At 38.4% G+C, this 20,843-nt stretch overlaps 1 protein-coding gene across 2 annotated transcripts in view; it reads right to left on the bottom strand.

Annotated features, from left to right (window-relative positions):
• Positions 1 to 20,843, bottom strand: part of prkag2a (protein kinase, AMP-activated, gamma 2 non-catalytic subunit a) — a 103,309-nt gene that overhangs the window by 43,533 nt on the left and 38,933 nt on the right. The window contains exon 1 of one of the 2 annotated variants that reach the window (XM_053611103.1): positions 17,068 to 19,240. The exons of the other annotated variant lie outside the window; for it this stretch is intronic. Coding sequence (XP_053467078.1) covers positions 17,068 to 17,167 — 100 coding nt within the window. The 5' untranslated portion in view covers positions 17,168 to 19,240. Of the gene's footprint in view, positions 1 to 17,067; positions 19,241 to 20,843 lie in introns of those variants that run through there. 2 annotated transcript variants of the gene reach the window in all.

The raw sequence follows: 20,843 nt of genomic DNA, 5'->3' as shown, positions 1-20,843 counted from the left end.
CTGCAGGGTGGAAGACTTCCTGAGAGCTCAAAAGTGCTGCGTGGCCTGGTGCTTGTTAATGGTTGTGTTGACGATGGGAAAATCACCATTGGAGGCCATCATATATAAATTGCACAGACGGAATAAATTTGGAGAGCAGATTAAGAATAGGATTTGTCTGATCCCTAACGGCTCATATACAGAGTCAGAGGCAGCACCAGGATTGCAACTGTAGCAAAACATCTTGTTGCAATAGACTAAAAAAAAAAAAAAAGTGCCATAGCTTCTCCATAGATACTGAACAAAGAAATTATTTACTCTTAGACAAGCCCAAAAAAACATTGGGAAAGGGAGAAACTGGGAGAGCTGAAAAGAGCAAGGATGATGTCATCTGGAAGACTGCCTGCCCCCTACTCTCTTTCTCTCTCTTTTTCTCCCTATATACATTCAACCATGCTGTCATTCAAGCACAATCCACTCTCATTAGCATCTTCTTCACGAATTAGGTCTAACATCTCCAAACAATGACTATCGCACATCCTGGCACTAACAAAATGAAAAGAAATAATGTGCGACACTGTGCTGGATCATACCCGATTCATCACAGCTGAGCAGACGAGCGAAACCCTGCCGCAGGGATATTTTTACCTTCCCAAAATGTGACCACTCACTGTAATGGCAGTCTCGTTAAGTTGATGTGAGATTTGGATGAAACACCATGACGGTGCAGATTTGAAGCTAGAACAGCACCGTGAATGATTTATTGTCTGATACAGTGAAAGAAGTGACAGAAAGTAAACTACCTTTAATATGAGATCAGGGGAAATTCTTTACTCCGTTACTCCCTGGAGTGAACTTAAACCCAGCATAACTTGATGCAGTTTGAGGCCTCGTTCATGAAATCTGATGCTGCTTCATACTTCATGGATTTGATATTAAAATTATCTTCATAGGAGGAATGAAATATTCTCCTACTGTAAGTATTCCAACTAAAAATGATGATGTGTACGTAATTTTTGTGTGCAAGAACAGCTTTCCCCTGATGACTTTTAGTCATACCGGTGTGACATAAATGAAAGACGATTTCATTAATAAATTCATCAAATATTGATTGATAACCCTCCAAGGAAACGATAATCATTATAGTTTTGTATAGTAACAGCTCATTCACAGGACATGCATGGTGGACAAACTACTTCATCTAAGGCTAGTAATAAACACACGTTAAAATGTTATTTAACAAAGGAAAATGTATCATCGCTGACACGGTGACGATTTCCGTACGGAGACGCTTAATTCGCATGCATGGAAGGTGTCTCCACTGTCAGCACTTTATAAACGTCAATAAGTCTTTCAACCTTGTGAAAGTCTTCAGGACAGAGGACTTTGTGCTCTCCAGTTTCTCAGGGATGTGACAAGCTGCATTGTTTGTCGTATTAACTTCAAGAAAGAGGGAAAAAAAAGTGAGGCTGGTGAGGGAACGACTGTTTACGCCTATAACGTATACGATAACGTTAACTAACTTGTCTCCTGGACATCCCATAAGGTTACACAGTTAAAAAGCCCAATATGTTGTCCATTAATACATTTAAATCGTTCAAATCTTAGTTATTAGAGGCATAAAATACTTAAGGATGTCCTGTTATTGGAAAATAATCCGCTTTGTTGTGGTAACGGCATTGCACCACCCTGTCATTGATCATGTTACTACAACAGCACTCCCTGTTATTTTTATTCCTTACGTATCCACGGTGATTTCATTGAATGAGTTATGAATCACTCCCAGCTACCAAGAGCCAACCTTTAGAAAGAGTATAAAATGATTTGTGATAGTAAACAGGTCACAAGTGGGGATTTAAAAATTTTTTTTTTTTCATGCATATGTACTAAAATCATTCATAGTCCTTCATTTTACTCACATTTAGGATTCAACACACACATACACTACATACTGTACGTCCCCTGCACTTTTAATCCGACATCCTCTATCTGTCAGCTGGCATTTACTTGGGTTGTAGTCAGTTCACTTAGGAAATGAGTAAAAATGAGTTTAAAACAGAATCTTAACAGGAAAATGACCAACACCAGAATCACAGAGCAGTTATATTGTCAGCTATCTTGCTTGAGGGCAATCATGAATGAATGCTAAGGCAGTTATATTGAGCAGGAGTCAGAGAAGATTTACTCAATTCATGAAGGTCAACATAATAAGTGGGTAAATATTAGCCATAACATTAAAACCAGCTGTCTAATATTGTGTAGGTCCCCCCTGTGCCACCAAACCAGCTCTGACCTGTCAAGGCATGGACTCCACAAGACCTCTGAAGGTGTGCTGTGGTATCTGGCACCAACACTTTAGCGGCAGATCCTTTAAGTCCTCCAAGTTGCGAGGTGGGACCGCCGTGGATCGGATTATTTGTCCAGCACATCCTACAGATGCTCGATCAGATTATGATCTGGGGAATTTAAAGGCCAAGTCAACATCTTGAACTCTTTGTCATGTTCTTAAACCATTCCTGAACAATTTTTGCAGTGTGGCAGGGCACGTTATCCTGCTGCAAGAGGCCACTGCTATTAGGGAATACTGTTGCTATGAAGGGGTGTGCTTCAACAGGGTGGTCTGCAACAATGTTTAAGTAGGTGGTACGTGTCAAAGTAACATCCCATTAGTGCCGGAACCCAAGGTTTCCCAGCAGAATATTGCCTGTAGCATCACAGTGCTTCTTTCTCATAGTGCATCCTGGTGCCATTTCTTCCCCAGGTAAGCGATGCACACGCACTCGACCATCCACACGATGTAAAAGAAAACATGATTCATCAGATCAGGTCACCTTCTTTCACTGCTTCACGGTCCAGTTCTGATGTTCATGTGTAGGCGCTTTTGGCAGTGGACAGGGGTCAGCATGGGCACTCTGACTGGTCTGCGGCTAGCTGTGATGTGCTGTGTGTTCTGACACCTTTCTAGCATAACCCTGCTGCTGGATTACTGGTTGTCCTTCCTTGGACCATTTTTGGTAGGTACTAACCACTGCATACTGCCGTTTTGGAGATGCTCTGACCCAGTTGTCTAGTCATCACAATTTGGTCCTTGTCAAAGTCGGTCAGATCCTTACGCTTGTCCATTTTTCTTGCTTCCAATACACCAACTTTGAGAACTGACTCACTTGCTGCCCATTATATCCCACCCCTTTACCGGTGCCACTGTATGCAGAGAATCAAAGTTTTTCATGTCACTTGTGAATGATTTTAATGTTATGGCTGATCGGTGTATGCTGCGAATCATGCAAGCTTTCCTAATTTCATCTAAACGCCAAGAATACCACTGATGATTACCCATTGGTCATCAAATTTGTCCCCAGAGAGGTCCAATACATTTGAGCTTTAATGATCTGATTAGATGATTTGATGCCTAACCCTCAGTAGTATAGATCTCTTTTACACCTACTGTAGCAATCCCAAAATTACCAATCCTAAACAGTGTCTACGTACAGTACAGTGTTACATTACTGAAGCACAGGAACAAGAAGACAATTATAGCTCACTGTACTTCATTGCACCCAGCTGTTTGTCTGGCCTGGTAATAAGAACTGGCTCAAACTCAAGTTTAGCTCTGTATTGTAAGTTTGGCAAAGGGCAGACAGGTGTGTCAGTGTCCACTCTCTGGAGCCTAATTATGGAGCAGATGGGTGTCCCTGACTTCAGCTTCTGTCTCATGAAACCTGAGGGAAAAGACAGCCAGAACACACACACACACACATACAGAGGAGTGCAGAACACAGTGACCTCAAACCTGCTGCAATGATCTTTACCTTATCACCACAAACTTAGCTACAGCAGCTGTGTCTGTCTATGTCACGACAGCGATCGGAAAACACTTGCAGAGATCTTGTCCATGTGTTTGCAGTAATTAATACATGATGTATGTCTTTGTAAATCTATATAATTAATTTTATACCGTTTTCTTCGAATTGTGGCATTACTTGTTTAAAGTCAACAGGTGATGTACATTCATAAATGCAATGCCAGTAGTGTTTAAACAGAGCGTCTGAAAGTTTTCTTCACACATGCCTTGTGAACTGAATACACAGTCATATCCACACTATTATATTTTGTGCTCATATAATACTTCTGAACAGTTTTTCCACCGGTCTCATGCGTCAGCTTGACACGGTTTTATTCTTCCGAGAGTCTGTTTAAAATCTAAACGTGCCACTGATGTTAAAAAAAAAACAACAATTAACACACACTTTACTTTATGACAACAGAATACAATATTGCAAGTGGTCATCCATATAAGTACTTCACAATTAAGAATAGTACAAAGAAATTCAGAGCTATTTAGTTATTATAGCCCCCCCCCCACCAAAAAAAAAATGCTTGTAATGCTTATTACTAAAGCAATGTCTATTTACATACACCGCAGTAGACTTCATACTCTATGTGTATGTGGTTAAAGCACTTGGTTAATGTTACTGCATTAAGGGCTCTTAAGCTATTTAATGGATGTGAACGAAAGCTAGGGGTTGAATATAGCCAGATATGTGACAAGTCTGACATGATAAATCATTTTATAGGGTGCAAAATAGCTTAGCTCCTTGTGTAAGAAATACAGCAGCAAAGCGGTTACCCAATACAGCATTTGAGTCCATTCATATAAACCAAGCGATGCTAAAAGGACAACACTAATGCCTTTTAAAGGCCCTAGCAATGTCAATTTGAGAAGGGATGCTATCCCCACAGTTAAAAAACTGACACAAGGCTGTCTGTGAAAACTTGTGATGTCTGTGAAAATCAGATGTCGCTGTGGGCAGACTTCTGACAAACAAACAAATATGAAAAATCAGGTTTTGGCCACAGTTTTAGTTTTCTGCCTATAAAAAACAGTGCATGCCACAAAGCAAGTACTTAAGAGTGATAAGCCATTTGAAATCCTGTTTTAAGTTTGCCAAGATACATACTGGAGACTCAGCAAACATGTAGAAAAAGGTTCTTCAGTCTAATGAGAACAGAACTGAACATTTCAGCCTTGGAAAACCAACAAGTCAAGTGGCTTTATTGTCATTTCAACCATATACAGCTGGTACAGTACACAATGAAACAAAACAACGTTCTTCCAGGACCACGTTGCTACATAAAACAGCACAGGACTACAAGAGATTACACAAAACTACACATTTCTACATCAACACTAATCACCCTGAGAACAGCATCCCCACAGTGAAGCATGCTGGTGGTACCGAGTCCAGAGTCCTCCTGCCTTTGGTTGCTTCTCTGTCTAATGCCCTCCTTACTCCGTCACTAAACTTTGGCAGACAGCATCCTCTGGGCAAAGTCACAGTTGTACTATATACTTTCCATTTTTAATAGACAACTGTATACCTGCTCTTGTAGCTGCAGTTAAGAGCAAAAATGATTTATCGAGTGTGAAACTTTTTAGGACAAAATAAGACGTACTGTGTGAGGCATTTGCATGTGTCCCACTAAAATCAGTGTCTCAGAGGAATGCGTGAGATTATGCTTGTTTCTGGAGCTGAGGCAAGGAGAAAATAGTTTTTAGATGTGTGTACCTTTTTAAGGCAGAGTGAGACAAATGACAGATGGTGAAGATCAACTAAACAATTCACTACACTGAGCTCTTCAAAGACATACAAGTTCACCAAAATTCATCTACAAAGTCAGCTCAAAAATAACTGAAGTATTTGGAAAATTTTGGGCAGTATATGTGAGTTTTGATTGTGTTTAGCTTACACTTTAGGACCTTTGGTGGCCTTGGTGCCCCCCAGTTGATCAGTATTGGTGCTTATACTGTAATTCTGCTGAACTGGATGAATATATTGCACTATACTGCAGTTTTTTTTACAGAGGATCTGATGAAGTGTGCATGGGTTTATGATGATATTATTTTCATGCTGTGCCACCCCCATTGGCCAAAGTAATTCAAAATGTGCTTGGGTTTCAAGTTTGGTAAAGTTCAGTCAAACAGCTCTTTATTCAAAGTATTACTACAAGGTTTCTGCATTTGATGGTAACAGTATTACAATATGCACACAATATGATATACCTGACCATCCCATCAATACGTAGGCCTTCCCCAAACTCTTGCCACAAGCAAACAATTGTCTAGAATGTATTAGTATGCTGTAGCTTAAAGATTTCCCTTCACTGGAACTAAAGGCCCAAACCTGTTTCACATCCCATGCACAAAGCGAGCTTCATAAAGACATGGTTTGCCAAGGTTGGTACAGAGGAAATCGAATGGTCCAAGCCTTGACTTCAACCCCACTGAATGCTTTTGGGATGAATTGGAACACTGACTGCGCCGCAGGCCTCCTCGTCTGACATCGGTGCCTGACCTCACTAGTGGTCTTGTGGCTGAATGAGCGTGAATCCTTACAGCCACGTTACAAAATCTAGTGGAAAGCCTTCTCAGAAGAATGGAGGCTGTTGTAGCAGCAAATGCGGAACCAACTCCATGTTAATGCTCATAGTTTTGGAATGGACACATATGGTTATGAATGTCAGGTGCCCACAGACTTTTGGTCATACGGTGTATAATAATATGGATGTGTCAAGATCCATCAACTGACTTTAATAATAAACCACTAAATCTCATCACTAATGGCATTGACATGGATGCCTCCACCACTAACAAGTCTAGTCCTTCCTGTTACTAATTTGTAAATACCCTTAAAATATACTTCAAACAGGAAGAAAGCTATTGGGAAAAATCTATATATTTCAGACATTTAACCTTAGTGTGACTTTGTGACCCAGATCAACTCCAAAATCAAATCAGTTCATCTGCTGGTTACAAGGATAATTCCATACATATATATACACACACACACACACACACACACACACACACACACACACACACACACACAAACTTTCAATTGTTTCAATTGTTCTATAGAAATGTTGCTAAAGAGAATCTCAGATAGACAGATACACGACCAACCCGTAAATATTATGCCTCCACCACATAGAGATAGCGGCATAAAAAAGACCTATAATAAACTAATAAGAATTATTAAGTGAAAATATCAGGAGTTAATACGAGTTTATTGTCTTTAGAGGTTGTCGTAATATTACAGTATGCTTTGTTGCACTAATTAGGCTACCACTGGAATAACTTGTATTAATGTACATCTGTAATGCACTGGAGAGAGAAGATGCTTTCACTGCACCCTTTCAGTACATGATGCTGTCTTTGGTTATTGTTTAACAGTCATCACAGAATGTGCTTCTCAGAGTGAATTTCACAGTTTCTGGCTGTGCTCTTAACAGTCTGGCTAAATGTCGCTGACAAAAACATTTGTACTGACGTCATCACTCCTTCTCTTAACAGAAACCATTACCCAAAAGGTTACACCTCTGCTACAGTTCAGTTTAGGGATAAACTTAGAACTGCGTGAACAACATTACTTCCTGGGCCGGATTAATTTTAGTGTCTAGTCTACAAATGGCCCTTTAGGTCTTTGCAAAATTTCGCCTCAGCTTTCAGTTTAGTAAAAGCATCGAGTGGGATTGGAAGCGCATTTATCCACACGCCCATCTCGACAATAGTTCAGAGAATCAATTACATTGCCATTTTGGTCTTTCTGTAATACACATTCTTTTGCTCTGCCAATCTTATGCTTTCAGTGATTGTCTTCATAGACTGCTACTGCTGTTTGAGAGGGAGGGCTGAGCCTAAAGACTGTAAAAATGCTGATAGTTGGAGGAGGGCACCAAGAAATTGGTTGACCAGATGCTGACCTTTGTGCTGCAACTTGATGATTCAGAAAGAATGAATCATTACTGAGATGTGGAATACTACTTTCTTTTTGATCCGATATCAAGCGATGTAGCCAAATATTAATACATTATTCAGAATGAACAGATAACGCGTTCTAAACAGACACACAGATACGAATAGGAGGGGCATTCTTTTGGGGGTTTTTATGTTTCTTTTTAGAAAGTTTGCTAGAAAGGTTCACAGAGAATCTGGCTGAGATTAGAAGTAAGCATGTGGATTGGGATCCTGAAGGACCCAACAAAAAAAAAGTCACAGAAGTGGAAGGTTTTTACTTTCTTGTCATAGCTATGTGCATGAAGCTTGTGGCACAAAGGAAGACAATGTTCATTAACCTCATCATGCACCAATGTGTGATGGATTCACAGCATTCCTTCATTCATAATATCCTGGTCAGGGTCATGGTGAAGAAAATGTCAGAGCCAGAATTCACATACCATGCTGAAAGTAGTGGCATTTAAATGGGTTTAAATTTGAATAATGATACAGATATTTGGAGCACTAAACAGACACAGATGCAGATACAGGCACTGGCATTGCATTACATCCCTAATTGTCTGGTACTAGTACTTGTGAATAGGAAAGCAGAATTGTTATATATATATATATATATATATATATATATATATATATATATATATATATATATATATATATATATATATATATATTAGTGAGAATTTGGGGGGGGGGGTTTACATGTGAAAGAAATAACTTGAGACTCATTTCTCTCTTGTGGTGGGTAGGGTTGGGGTATGTGTGTGTGTGAGAGAGAGAGAGAGAGAGAGAGAGAGCAAGAAACAGATGTGTTTGAGAGAAAAATGTGCCGTGGTTGTTGGTGCCAGACCGGCTGGATTGAGTGTTTTAGAAACTGCTGATCTCCTGGGATTTTCACAGATACAACAGTCTTCAGAATGTACATAGAATGGTCCAAATACCAAAAAACATCCAGTGAGCGACAAAATGCCTTGTTGAGGTCAGAGGAGAATGGCCAGACTGGTTCCCACTTACAGGGAGGCTACGGTAAATTAAGTAATCACTCTTTACAACCGTGGTGAGCAGAGAAGCATCTTAGAAAGCACAACACAACACAAAGTGGATGGGCCACAACAGCAGAAGGCAACATTAGGTTCCACTCCTCTCAGCCTCCTATAACAACAGGAATCTGAGGCTACATTGGGCACAGGCTCATATATATATATATATATATAATAACTTATATATATATAACTTGTGTTTTGTTTGCAATTGTTTGATATCCATGAGAGCGGAATATTTTTGTGAATCTTTTGAACAAAAGATCAAAAGTTTAAAAAGTAAAGACCACGGGTGCAAATATTAGTGGAGGGCACTGTACACACACACACACACACACACACACACACACTGTATACACTGGGGTCATTGTATACACACACACACACACACACACACACACACACACACACACACACACACGTAACCTACTGCTGTTTTAATATTTAATGTCACAGTTTGAACTTGGGAAACAAATTAATGTATTTACCACTCATCATGTTCACTCATTATCTAATTACTATTTAATTTGCTAGCATTCTCACTGTGGGTGCATCAGAAAGTCACATAATAGCATATCAAGCAGTGTAGTACCAGCTACCCTTACTTTACATAGTGGAACAGCCTTCTACTAAGAACAAGTACAAGTACTAACTTCTACTTAGTATGCGGAACTAAAAAACGCACTAGGTACAGTTTACATTTTCTCACATCGCATAAAAACCCACCCCGAAACATGAAAAAGTCTTTAAATATATATATATATATATATATATATATATATAAAATATATAGACAAAGTGAAAAGATGTATAGCATTTAATATTCAAATATACTGGTATCCACTAGGATGTAAATGAAAAGTTCATCATGAATGGCTTGCATATCAATATCTATAATCAATGTGATACTCAATTGTGCAAAAATACAAACAAACAAACACACAATTAGCACCAGAATCACTATAGCCCATCACAAACATTTCTGTATACACATATTTCATGTGTTTCATGGTGGAGTTTTTAAATCAACTGCATCCATGTTTTCATTCTAAACCATTCATACCAGGTTGAGCAGGTCATTTCAGCAGATGATCAGATCATGTGTCTGCAATATATTTTATAACACCTACAGATCATAGGTGGTGGATATGAAGAGCAGATCTGATCGGAACACCACCCTTGTCAAAGCGTGCTATGGAGCTTTGTCACCTTTTAAGAAACAGCAGTTGATACGGGAGGTTTTAATATGCTTCACAAAGGCTGAACTACATTACTCAACTTCCTGCCTAATTAGGACAAATCCCATTGACAGTCTGGGCTGATATGATGGGCCAGCTGTGTGGTAAATATTTAGTTATTTGTTTAAGAGATACTTACATACAGTAGCAGAAGTGCCCCAAGGGTGAGAGATATCCTAGAGCTGCATCTCTTGACATTTCAGATGCCTAATCAGTGCCATTTTGGATTGAATTCCAGCTTGCTGGCTTCCTAATTTAGCCCTTGCCACTGACACCTATTCCTGTGGATAAGATAAGCTCCTGAAGTGTGATCTTCTATCTCTGCTGTTCTTTTTCCTTTCGAGTGAAAGCTGCTTAGGCAGAATGAACTGTATAGCAGAGAGCAAATATACAATGTGTGTAGGTAGACAATACAATCAATGTAGGCGTGTGATTTATAAGGCTAGAAGGCAGTCTCAGACTCATTTTAGCTAGCCACAAGCTTCATACTCTTGAAGGCTGCAACGTGTTTGAGTATTCCTAAGGTTAGGCTATACTGATCCAAAACATAATGTCACTGCAGTGTTCTAAAATATCTGCCGTAATAATCTTTCACAATGTTATTATAATGGCTCTGTTTAGACAAACACTAACCATCTCTGGTTAAAATATCAATTAAAATTCAATCAATTCAAATCCATCGGTTTACTCATCTAAATAACTTAACTGGTAAACGTTAAGGTACAGCTTCAGATTATTCACCGAAGTTAAAGTATAAAAGTACAAACTCAATAAAGTATGAAAGTAAAAGATACAAGTAAGATTCACAAAAAAAAGAAGTAGAACTCCACATCGACAGCCCTGACAGGGACGCCTCTGCTGCGCACAAGTCTAGTCCTTCTTGCTACTAATATGTATGCCTCAAATATCCTAGAAATATACATTGTCCATGTTTGAATCAATACCGAAATGTAGTCAATTCAACTGACGGTAGCAAGGATACGTCTATACGAACCCACGTATTTTTTCAGATGTAGCACTGGTAAGAACTTCCTACCGACGGAAATTCTAGTGCTACAGACAAGACGAGCTGAGAGACAGACGGACAGACAGACGGATGAACCGATGGCAAAAAATTAAGGTAGCCACAGAAAATGGGCCTCGAGTTCCTGAAAATGAACGTGTAAATAACATCTCTGTGTGAAAAACAGAAAGGAAGCTATTAAAGAAAAACTATTTCAGACATTTGGATCGATTCGAAACTCTAATGAGTTAATTTGCTATAAACATTCAACCACTCGGTCTTGAAATATCACGTAAAGAAAAATCGCAAGCACATGGACAGACGCACGCATGGACAACCCGAAAACATAATACCTCTGCCAAGACCTCTGTTTCAAATGACACACTGATTTTAGTTACTGATGTTCTGTTAGTGTCTCTTTCAGCAACGGACCAACGAATATGGAAAAACATATGCTTAGGCTAACTAACAGCAGCTTTATTCCTAATGTCTCAAATGTTAGCTAGAATAATAATGTCTCGGACACTACAAACTAGCAGTCACAATGCAAGCTGCCTTGAAAAACAACTTATGACTTTACAAGTACTCTACAGGTCAAAAGTTTGGAGACACTTTGAGTGAAATGTTTCTCATGAGCTTAAAAACCTTTTGATCTGAAGGTGTATGATTAAATGTTTGAAATCAGTGTTGGAGACAAAAATATAATTGTGCCAACATATTCATTTCTTAATGTTAGAAAACTAACTTTTTTTATTTATTTTTTTTACAATAAAGCTAAGGTGGGAACTCCTTTAATACTGTTTAAAATGTATCTCGGGGCGATTCCTCAAGGAACTGGTTGAGAAAATGACAAGAATACGTTTCTGGAAATTCTAGGCAAAAAGGGTGTCTACTAGATGCTAAAATACTAAATTATTTTTATTTATTTTGGATTATTTATTTATTTTTATCATAGGTGGTGGATTAATACCAAAATTGCACACATTAGTACTGAGACCTCAGTTGTAATTACAGACTGAGGTTGTGTGAAAATTATTCATACAGGGTGGAGTTTCAGTAAAACAGAGGCACTTATTGGTTACGCACAATTCTGGCCTTGGATTTAAGCACATGTTTAAGTGCATCAGCTCAAGCCAGGACCGGTATTTAGTCCAGTTCCACTGCCTACCAACCACTCCAAATCTTTCAAGCTAAAATTAATGTAACAATTCAAAATCTGGTTATCTTCTTCGCATTGACCTGTCTATTAGTATCGGTATATATGTCCTACTGTGCCTACAAATATTTCTAATATTAAGCTTAATCTCAGCAGCTACAAGGCTACACCTGGCTGTTTTGGTTTTTTTGTAACATATAATTTTCCTCCCTGACCCAGTAAACTTACATTGCCATGTACCATTCTTTCTACCATCAGCAGGTAGAAAAGGTTTGTTCTCATTAAAAGAAAAAAAGGTGCACAAACAGGAAACACACACACACACACACACACACACACAATTTCAGGAAGTATAAAGCGTTAGCTTGAAGAGAAATTTGAGGTTTTCAAAGCTCAATCTCTCCATACCAGTGTTTAAATAAGAACTCTCCACAATGCTCTAAGTTTCCTATATTTTCCCAACAAAAAAAAAAAACACTAAGTACCCCTAAATAGTCCTTTCATGCCTTCATCTGTTAGACCCACTAATAAAGTAAATGTTTGTTTACGCAAAGTAAACTTTGACATCCAAATCAGTTTCTGTGTCATTTAGCATGTTATTAAAGGTGGGAGGCCCACGGCTTAGTGGATAATCTGTTGTAATGTCAGTTTCTCAAATTCCAAACAGACTACAGGTATGGATTAGTGCTCTGACTGCTTGGGAAAATTCTATAAAAAGAGAAAACATTTACATAAAAGCCAAAGAAGAAAGGAGGCCTGTTGTGTATCTATTTAGTAGTGGAACTACTTTATTGAAATAATAATAATAATAATAATAATAATAATAATAATAATAATAATAATAATAATATAACTAAAGCTGTGCCTTGTATATTTATATACATAATATATTTTAAACATTTAAATCCAAAACTGTATTCAGAATTAATGGCGTATTTCTGATTCACACCCATAGAAAGAATGACGGCACTAAATCTCTTCCTGTAATGTTTAACAGTGTTGGAGAGACTTGTTGAAGAATCCTGGACAACTCAAGCACAAAATTTCAAGCTCCTTTAATAATCCTAGATTTGGGTTTCCCCCTTACAGATTTTCAATCTTATACAAATATCCATCTGCAACAAAGCTATTAGTATGTTTTAACGTCCTGGCATAGACAACCAGATTTTGTGCTTAAATTAGCCTGGTACTTAGCATAAATCATGAATTATGAATAAAAGTCCTTACAAGACTGAACCTGAACCACTAGATGTAAAATCGATCAGTGACAGCAGGCATAGGCATTTTCCTCGTCTTATTTATTTATTTATTTATTTGTTTTTAGCAAACAATGTTACGCCAAAAATTTCAATCTGTTATCTCAAGTTATTAAAAAGAATTTAATATTTTTCATTCAAAAGAGCAGTAGACAGCAGTAAATGAAACAACGTCAATATTTGATGTGACAAAAACGTAAAAAAATAAGGTACAAAGTAAAAGTAATAAGGTAAAAGTCTCAGGTAGAATTAGTACAGTTTTATAAGGAAATGAGCTGTAAGTTTTATTGAGCATCGTGCAGAACCAGCCACAGTTCTTCTGGGGACTTGGACTGTTGCACTTGCTTCTTCTTTGTGCAGCAAAACCCAGCAGCCTTCATTGTGTTTTTTGTCTGAAAAGTGTGCAAATTTAACCATTCATATTGTAACTGTTTTCCAGTCCAGCGCTACTATTCCATTGCTATCATTAAAAAAAGTATATTTATATAGCAGTTTAATGTGTTGTATACAATTAACAGAACAGAGTTGTTTAAGTTTATAAAGCAAAAAGTGAAAGGATTGGGGGTTCCTAGAAGTAGTAAGTGTCAAGTTTGAAGGTTGAATTGAAGGTCACTGGAGCAGTTTTTCTGTGTGAATCTGTACAGTAAAAAATTAAGCAGAACTTAGTTTATGATAATAGTCCAGGCTTGGACTATTAGCATAAAGGTTAGGACAAAGTCTTTGTCGGAGGGTGAAATGAAGGTCAGTCAAAAAAATGGTGAAGGAACAAGAAAGAAAATGACGTGAATATATTATTGATGTAAGCAGATTATGAATCTGTGCCAAATTTGCTGACTCCTAGGTAGATTCATAGGTTTATGGTGAGAAATCCAACAAGTGAAGAAAAAGGATACCATGTGATGAGTACAGCTGGGGTAGTAAGAAGCTATATACAAAGAAATTAAACAAAGAACTAAAAACAGGAGCAGTTCAAACTGAGACTTATTATGACTAATAAAAAAAAAAAAAAGAAAAAAGCATAACAGATTTACACAAAACTTGGTAAGTGTGCATTTTAAACCTTTTATTTTCCTGTGGGATATGAAATGTTGGGGTTGACAAACCTATGTAACCTTGTCAAAATAGATAATAAATGAACAAGTTAGATTACAAAATTGTGATTTGACAGAAAATCAGTAGTACATTTTGAGCTGACAACCTCATCGACAGTGTGTTTCAATATAGAATCAATGTAGACTGCCATCTGGGTGCTATGATATACACACACATACACACAGTGTGTCTCCTTTGGCCATATGGTGTACACTGGGGGAAATAAGTATTGAACCTGTCAACATTTTTTTCAGTAAATATATTTCCAATGAGGCTATTCATATGAAATTTTCACCAGACATCAGTATTAACGCAAGAAATCCACAAATATAAAGAATTCACAACATTAAAGTCTATAAATAAAGTTATGTGTAATAAAGTGGAATGACACGGGAAAAAAGTATTGAACACGCTAAGAAGAAGCAGTTCTCCAAGGCGAGGTAAGTGAAGGAACCAGCTGAAATCCGTAAGGAGTTAGGAAGTAATTATACCTCCTATCTGTGCAAATTAATATCAGCTGGGTCAGTAAATTGATGGTCTATAAAAAGGCTTTTCATTACCAAGGTGTCACACGAGAACCATCTCATGATGGGTAAAAGCAAAGAGCTCTCCCAAGACCTTCACAACCTTATTGTTGCAAAACATATTGATGGAATTGGATACAGACGTATTTCAAAACTTCTGAATCCTCCAGTAAGCACCACTGGGGCCATTATCCGAAAGTGGAAGCAACATCACTCCGTCATCAACCGACCATGCACAGGAGCTCCTCGCAAGATTTCTGCCCAGGGAGTCAGAAGAATAGTCAGGAGAGTAGCCCAAGAGCCAAGAAACACTCAGAAAGAGCTCCAGAAACACTTGGAGGCAGCAGGTACCATCGTCACAGAGAAAACAATAGGCAATGCACTCCACTGCTCACGCTCACCTGCAAGACTCCATTACTAAAGAAAAGGCATGGCGAAGCTCGTTTAAAGTTTGCTACAACTCATTCGGACAAGCCTATGAAATACTGGGAGAGTGCAGTCTGGGCAGACGAGAGCAAAATTGAACTTTTTGTCTGTCATACTACACACCGTGTTTGGAGAAGAAATGGCACTGCACATCACATTAAAAACACTACACCAACAGTGAAGTTTGGAGGTGGAAGCATCATGGTGTGGGGCTGTTTTTCATCACATGGTACTGGCAGACTTCATATAATTGAAGGAACGATGAATGGAGCCCTTTACCGGGAGATTCTTGAGAAGAATCTGCTGCCATCCACCAGGATGATGAAATTGAGACGTGGTTCCTGTGTCATTCCTCTTTATTACACATGACTTCATTTATGGATTTAATGTTTGGATTTCTTTATATGTGCGGATTTCTTGACTTAATACCGGTGTCTGGTGAAAATTTTATGTGAATAGTCTCATTGGAAATATATTTACTTGAAAAGAATTGACGCATTCAATAGTTATTTCCCCCACTGTATAACTAACTTGCCAATGATATAAATGTTGCAGTGTTGAGCAAACTGAATTAAAAAATGAATGACTTTGATATGGTGCTGGGTATGATCTGCTGATCAGCTGGGTAATGTAGCCATTTTCAGTTCCTGTTTGTTGGGGCACTTTTCTCCTTTAGTCTTATCACAGGGAAAGTGAAATCTATGTTCATTAGCTTCATTTGCACAGATTCATCCTCTCCTTAACTGCCAATGAGCCTCTACAGGCTTATAATGCAGTAATCTGTAAATGGCATTATAGGTCTTATTTGTTCTTTAAGAACAACCAAGACCTTCCCAGAACTCTCTAGAATTCAAGGAAGCCTTAGATTTGCAATTTCCTACAATGACTTATCATATAGGAATTTGATTCCCAGGCTTTTATTAACTGATATGTTTAAAGTTAGGTTACTGGTGAACTATACACATTCCAAACACAAGATTGTGACAATGGCAATTTGTCTCTTCCAGTACACACCTACAATCAAAGAGATTGCAAATGAGCTGCACTACACATGTTATAAGCTTCATTCTTACTAGACCCTAGAAACGCTGACCACAGACATCCGTTATTATTCGTCTCTCCTAGCACACTTTGATCTGGCTCCTAGATATATGCCTTTATCGGTTCATATTATGCTTGACATCTTTTGTATGACTACAGTAATGGCCTTTGGTACATCTTCATAAAGATATTACAAGCTTTCCCCACTGGTCAAAATCTAGACAATCCAATAACATCGATTAAAGAGGTCTTTTTTCTGCTCAGTGGCAGTAAAGAAAGTGCTGCTAAAGAAAAGTTATATGCTTTTTTTATGTATTTAAGATGTTATATATTTAAGGATTATATATTTAAGATGTTTTGTTTTTCTAAACAATGAATCTTTTGGTTTCCAATTATTCATAGTAATATGCTTTAAATTAAAGATGCTTTAAAGTCTCAAGTAATCCTTTCTGAATTCACACACAGCTGTAAAAGACTTGGCATGGATACAGAGTTTCACACTAAATTGTTGTCTTACTTGTTCCCAGGAGGCCATGGGGCTCTGACTGGCGTCTCCCTGTCCTGTCCTCATGCTCCTTGCGCTTCTTGCTTCCTTTCAGGCTGCTGAATCTCTTCATGGCTGTCCGAGGAATGCCGAGTGCCTGAGCAGTGTAGGGGTGAGCATACCTGGCCTACCCAAGAGCATGAGCAGTTACACAGCTCAGCACAGCTTAACCATGACGTTCTGATTCGCTACCCACTACTGATTCCAAATACACAGCAAGGCACCTCAAAACCAGCAGCTTCACGTTGATAGCAACAGGAACTAGCAACTTATCCACTGATGCTAATAGCAAGCACAGGAATCCCTCTTCCAGATGGCAGAGCAAATGAGAGTTACAATGTCAACGAGCTGTTAGGCCTTGCAGGTTTGCAGCCAATCACTGGTCCCAGTAGGAAAGAACTTTCTGAGCTCCCTTGGAGAAAGGACAGCCATTCGGTATTTCTGTATATTACACTCTCTTCCTCTGGATTCCTATCTTCATCTGTCTTACACTTTCACAACCTGGGATTAATGGCCACAGAGTTGGCCTCCCTTCAGCAGATTGTCAGGTGCAGCTGTGAGTATGTGTCTTTAAAATAGCCCAAGTTGCAGAGACACTGTAAAAGGAAACCAACACACACTCAAAGAGCCTTTGTCAGTGATTGGCTACAAGGCAACTTCCCTCCCACTTTTAGACACTTCATCTGTCTAAATTCATTCTCGCTCTCTCTCTCGCTCTCTCCCTCTGTGTGTGTGTGTGTGTGTGTGTGTGTGTGTGTGTGTGTGTTTATATTTCAGTGGGGACCGAATGGATAGGAATATCAGAGATTTTGACCTTGTGGGTACAGTAGCTTGTCTCTATAACAGACAAGCTTTTTTCCAAAAACTGCAGCATTTATTAAAAAGAAAAAAGAAAAAAAAAACAGACAAAATGTTAAGGTGATGTTAAGATGATGTTAAGGTGAGATTTAGGTGTAGGCATATCATTATTAGCCATATTAGTAATTATGTCAATGGAAAGTCCTCACAAGGAAAGACAGTGTGTGTGTGGGGGAGGGGGGTGGTTGGGGGTGTTTTTTTATATTACACTGTTGTGTTGATTAAACCAATTTCCTGGACTAACAGTTTTACTTCAGACACTTTAATCATCAAGAACTAAACACAAGAATATGAACTGAATTGAGTCATTATGGCATACAAACTACAAAGAGACACACTTCATGAAATGTTGCAGAGAGGAAGCTTGTGCATGAGTCCATCTGTAATAAATGGTTTACAGAGTATGAACTCTTATGAACTCATTCTTAACATATGCCTATACCGTCTGTGGTACATGTAATTAAAAACCCACAAAAACAAAAACACAACAGTATATGGACATCACACGTTCCTGTTGTCAGTGCTTACAAAATCAGACTTCAACTAGACACTAGGCCACACACAGCTTTTGGTCTTCCCTGCAATCCTGTAGCCAGTAATTACGTTCAAACATTTCTTCCTGTAGGAAAACATACATAAAAAAAAAAAACCCACAATGCTGTGCAGCGCAATGCTACTTCAAAGGCACCATGGGAGGCCATTCCTGTTTACTGCATTATCATTTTTAAAACAACTATCTGGCCCATTAAAAAAAAAACAAAAAAAAACAGGCCATTGGCATTGTCAAATGAAAGTGTAAAGTACATTGATAGCTACATACAGCTACATGCTATTGAGTTCAAGTTAAGGAAAGGCTTATGAATGACACGTCATTAACTTTTTAGATGGTTGCTGCATTATTTATGTGTTCCATTATTCATGTGCAATGCCTTGATAGCTGTTTCCTCAATGGAGGAGGGCCTGAGAGATCTGAATGCTTTTATTTAAAAAAAAGAAGAAGAAGAAGAAGAAGAAGAAGAGCAATAATACAAAGGTGAGTCAAATGAAAACCTTATTTATTTATTTGTATTGTTTATTGCAGATAGGTGTCACAAAAGTTTCTAATTTTTCTACATAATCTCCATTTCATTTACTTTGTAATATCCCATATCTGTTATTGCCATGTTGGGAAGTCTTAGGCATTAGGCTGCAAGTGCAAGATTGCCTTATTAGGGACTTTCTAAGAGTCCATGTCAATACAGCCAGAGCTGTCCAACAAACAAGATCAGACAGGCAAAGATAAAGAAAATCGAGTAGAACTCTAAGAAATGAACTGAGAATAAGGCTAAATACAGGAACTGCAAGACAAAGATGAAGGAAAGAAAAGCTGAAGATGGTTAGGGCTAAGGAATGGGACACGTAGAAAAGGCAAGAATGAAGGACAGGTACAGAGGTCATAGCGGCATAAAACTGCGGCAAAATGAAAGCAAGGCACCTTCTGGTGCAGGGAGACTGGAGAACCAGTGTGGTGGGGTTGGAAATGCAGAGCCCAAAGGAACAGATACAGCAATCAAGGCAGGACAGTCAAGACAAGTCATTTCCAAATCCCTCACCAGCCACAAACTTTCTCTTAAGTTTGGTCCAAAAAAAAACGCATAGGTGATTTAGCACTGTGTACAGAACAGTATATTTCATCCAGTTCTGAGAAATCAGTGACCATGTTTCAAATTTGGTGGTTATGTGAACAGTTTGGGGTCTGGGGGGGGGGGGGGGGCGGACAGAGAGGGCGAGGGACAGGGCAGCAAAAACAAACTAATGAGAAAGAGTAACCAGTTAAACATTCTCCTTTCCTCTTAATGCTTGGATGTTATTACCTATAATACACTGTACCCAATTAGTGTGATTGCTAGCCAATGGTAAAGAAGCTGATACTACATAATATAAATTCCAGGTCTGTCAAACGAATTCCTAACATCAATCATTTTCCATGCCCTTTGTGGCTGTACCACCACCAATAAACAGGACAATCCACTCCTAGAGTCTGAAGGTAACACTGCCATAACGATAGTGGTCTGATTCTCTCCCCAGTCTCCTGGAAAGGGGCTTCTGTAATGAACTCCGTGCCTTCTCTTGGTTCTACATTGACCAAACACTTTGCCTGATTACTAACATCTGTTGCTCATTTCCAGTTAATCAAGGACTCTTTAAAACACTTGCTTGAGTAAATATGTAAACACTAAGACATACTTTTATCGTGTTACATCTGGCTAAGTTACTTCTGTAACTGTATATCCAATGACATACACTGGTGGACGAGGCAAATGTTACAACCTAGCTAGAGCCTTGTTGTAAGACTAAAATATTCAAACAATGTAATGTAATGTTCCCTACTTTTACATGGGAAAATGGGATGCATAAAACTCAGCATGTATTTTATTAATTGTACTCCAAGAAACATCAAAGTTCATAGCTAGGTCAGAACAGAGGCAAATAGCGTAACAGCAGGATAATCCATAATCAAAATACAAAAAGAGGCACGGTTCAAAACTAAGAAGTACTATGTGAGACAAAATAAATAAATAAATAAATAAACAGGAACACTGGAAAGATTTAGACTTATTGAAACAAAGGCATGATAAGATTTTGCAATGAGGAACAAAAACATGTGGCAGAAATAACCAATCTAATCAAGGTGAGACACAGAACAGGTGAATACATTAGGATAAATCAACCAGCGCCATAACAGGGACGGAGACAGGACCAACACCGATTTTATATACAGTTTTTTTTCTTTCACTGGTGGTGTAAGGCAGCACTTGCTGAACTGGAATTTGGCTGCATATCAAATCTAATTTATGACTGCTAATTAAACTAGTTACGAACCCCGATATGTAATTTGTAACAAATTTGAT

This window comes from Ictalurus furcatus, chromosome 23 (genome assembly GCF_023375685.1).
Source record: "Ictalurus furcatus strain D&B chromosome 23, Billie_1.0, whole genome shotgun sequence".
NCBI classification, from domain to species: domain Eukaryota; kingdom Metazoa; phylum Chordata; class Actinopteri; order Siluriformes; family Ictaluridae; genus Ictalurus; species Ictalurus furcatus.
Note: the sequence above shows the minus strand (reverse complement) of the source record. Positions and strands in the feature narration are given on the sequence as shown.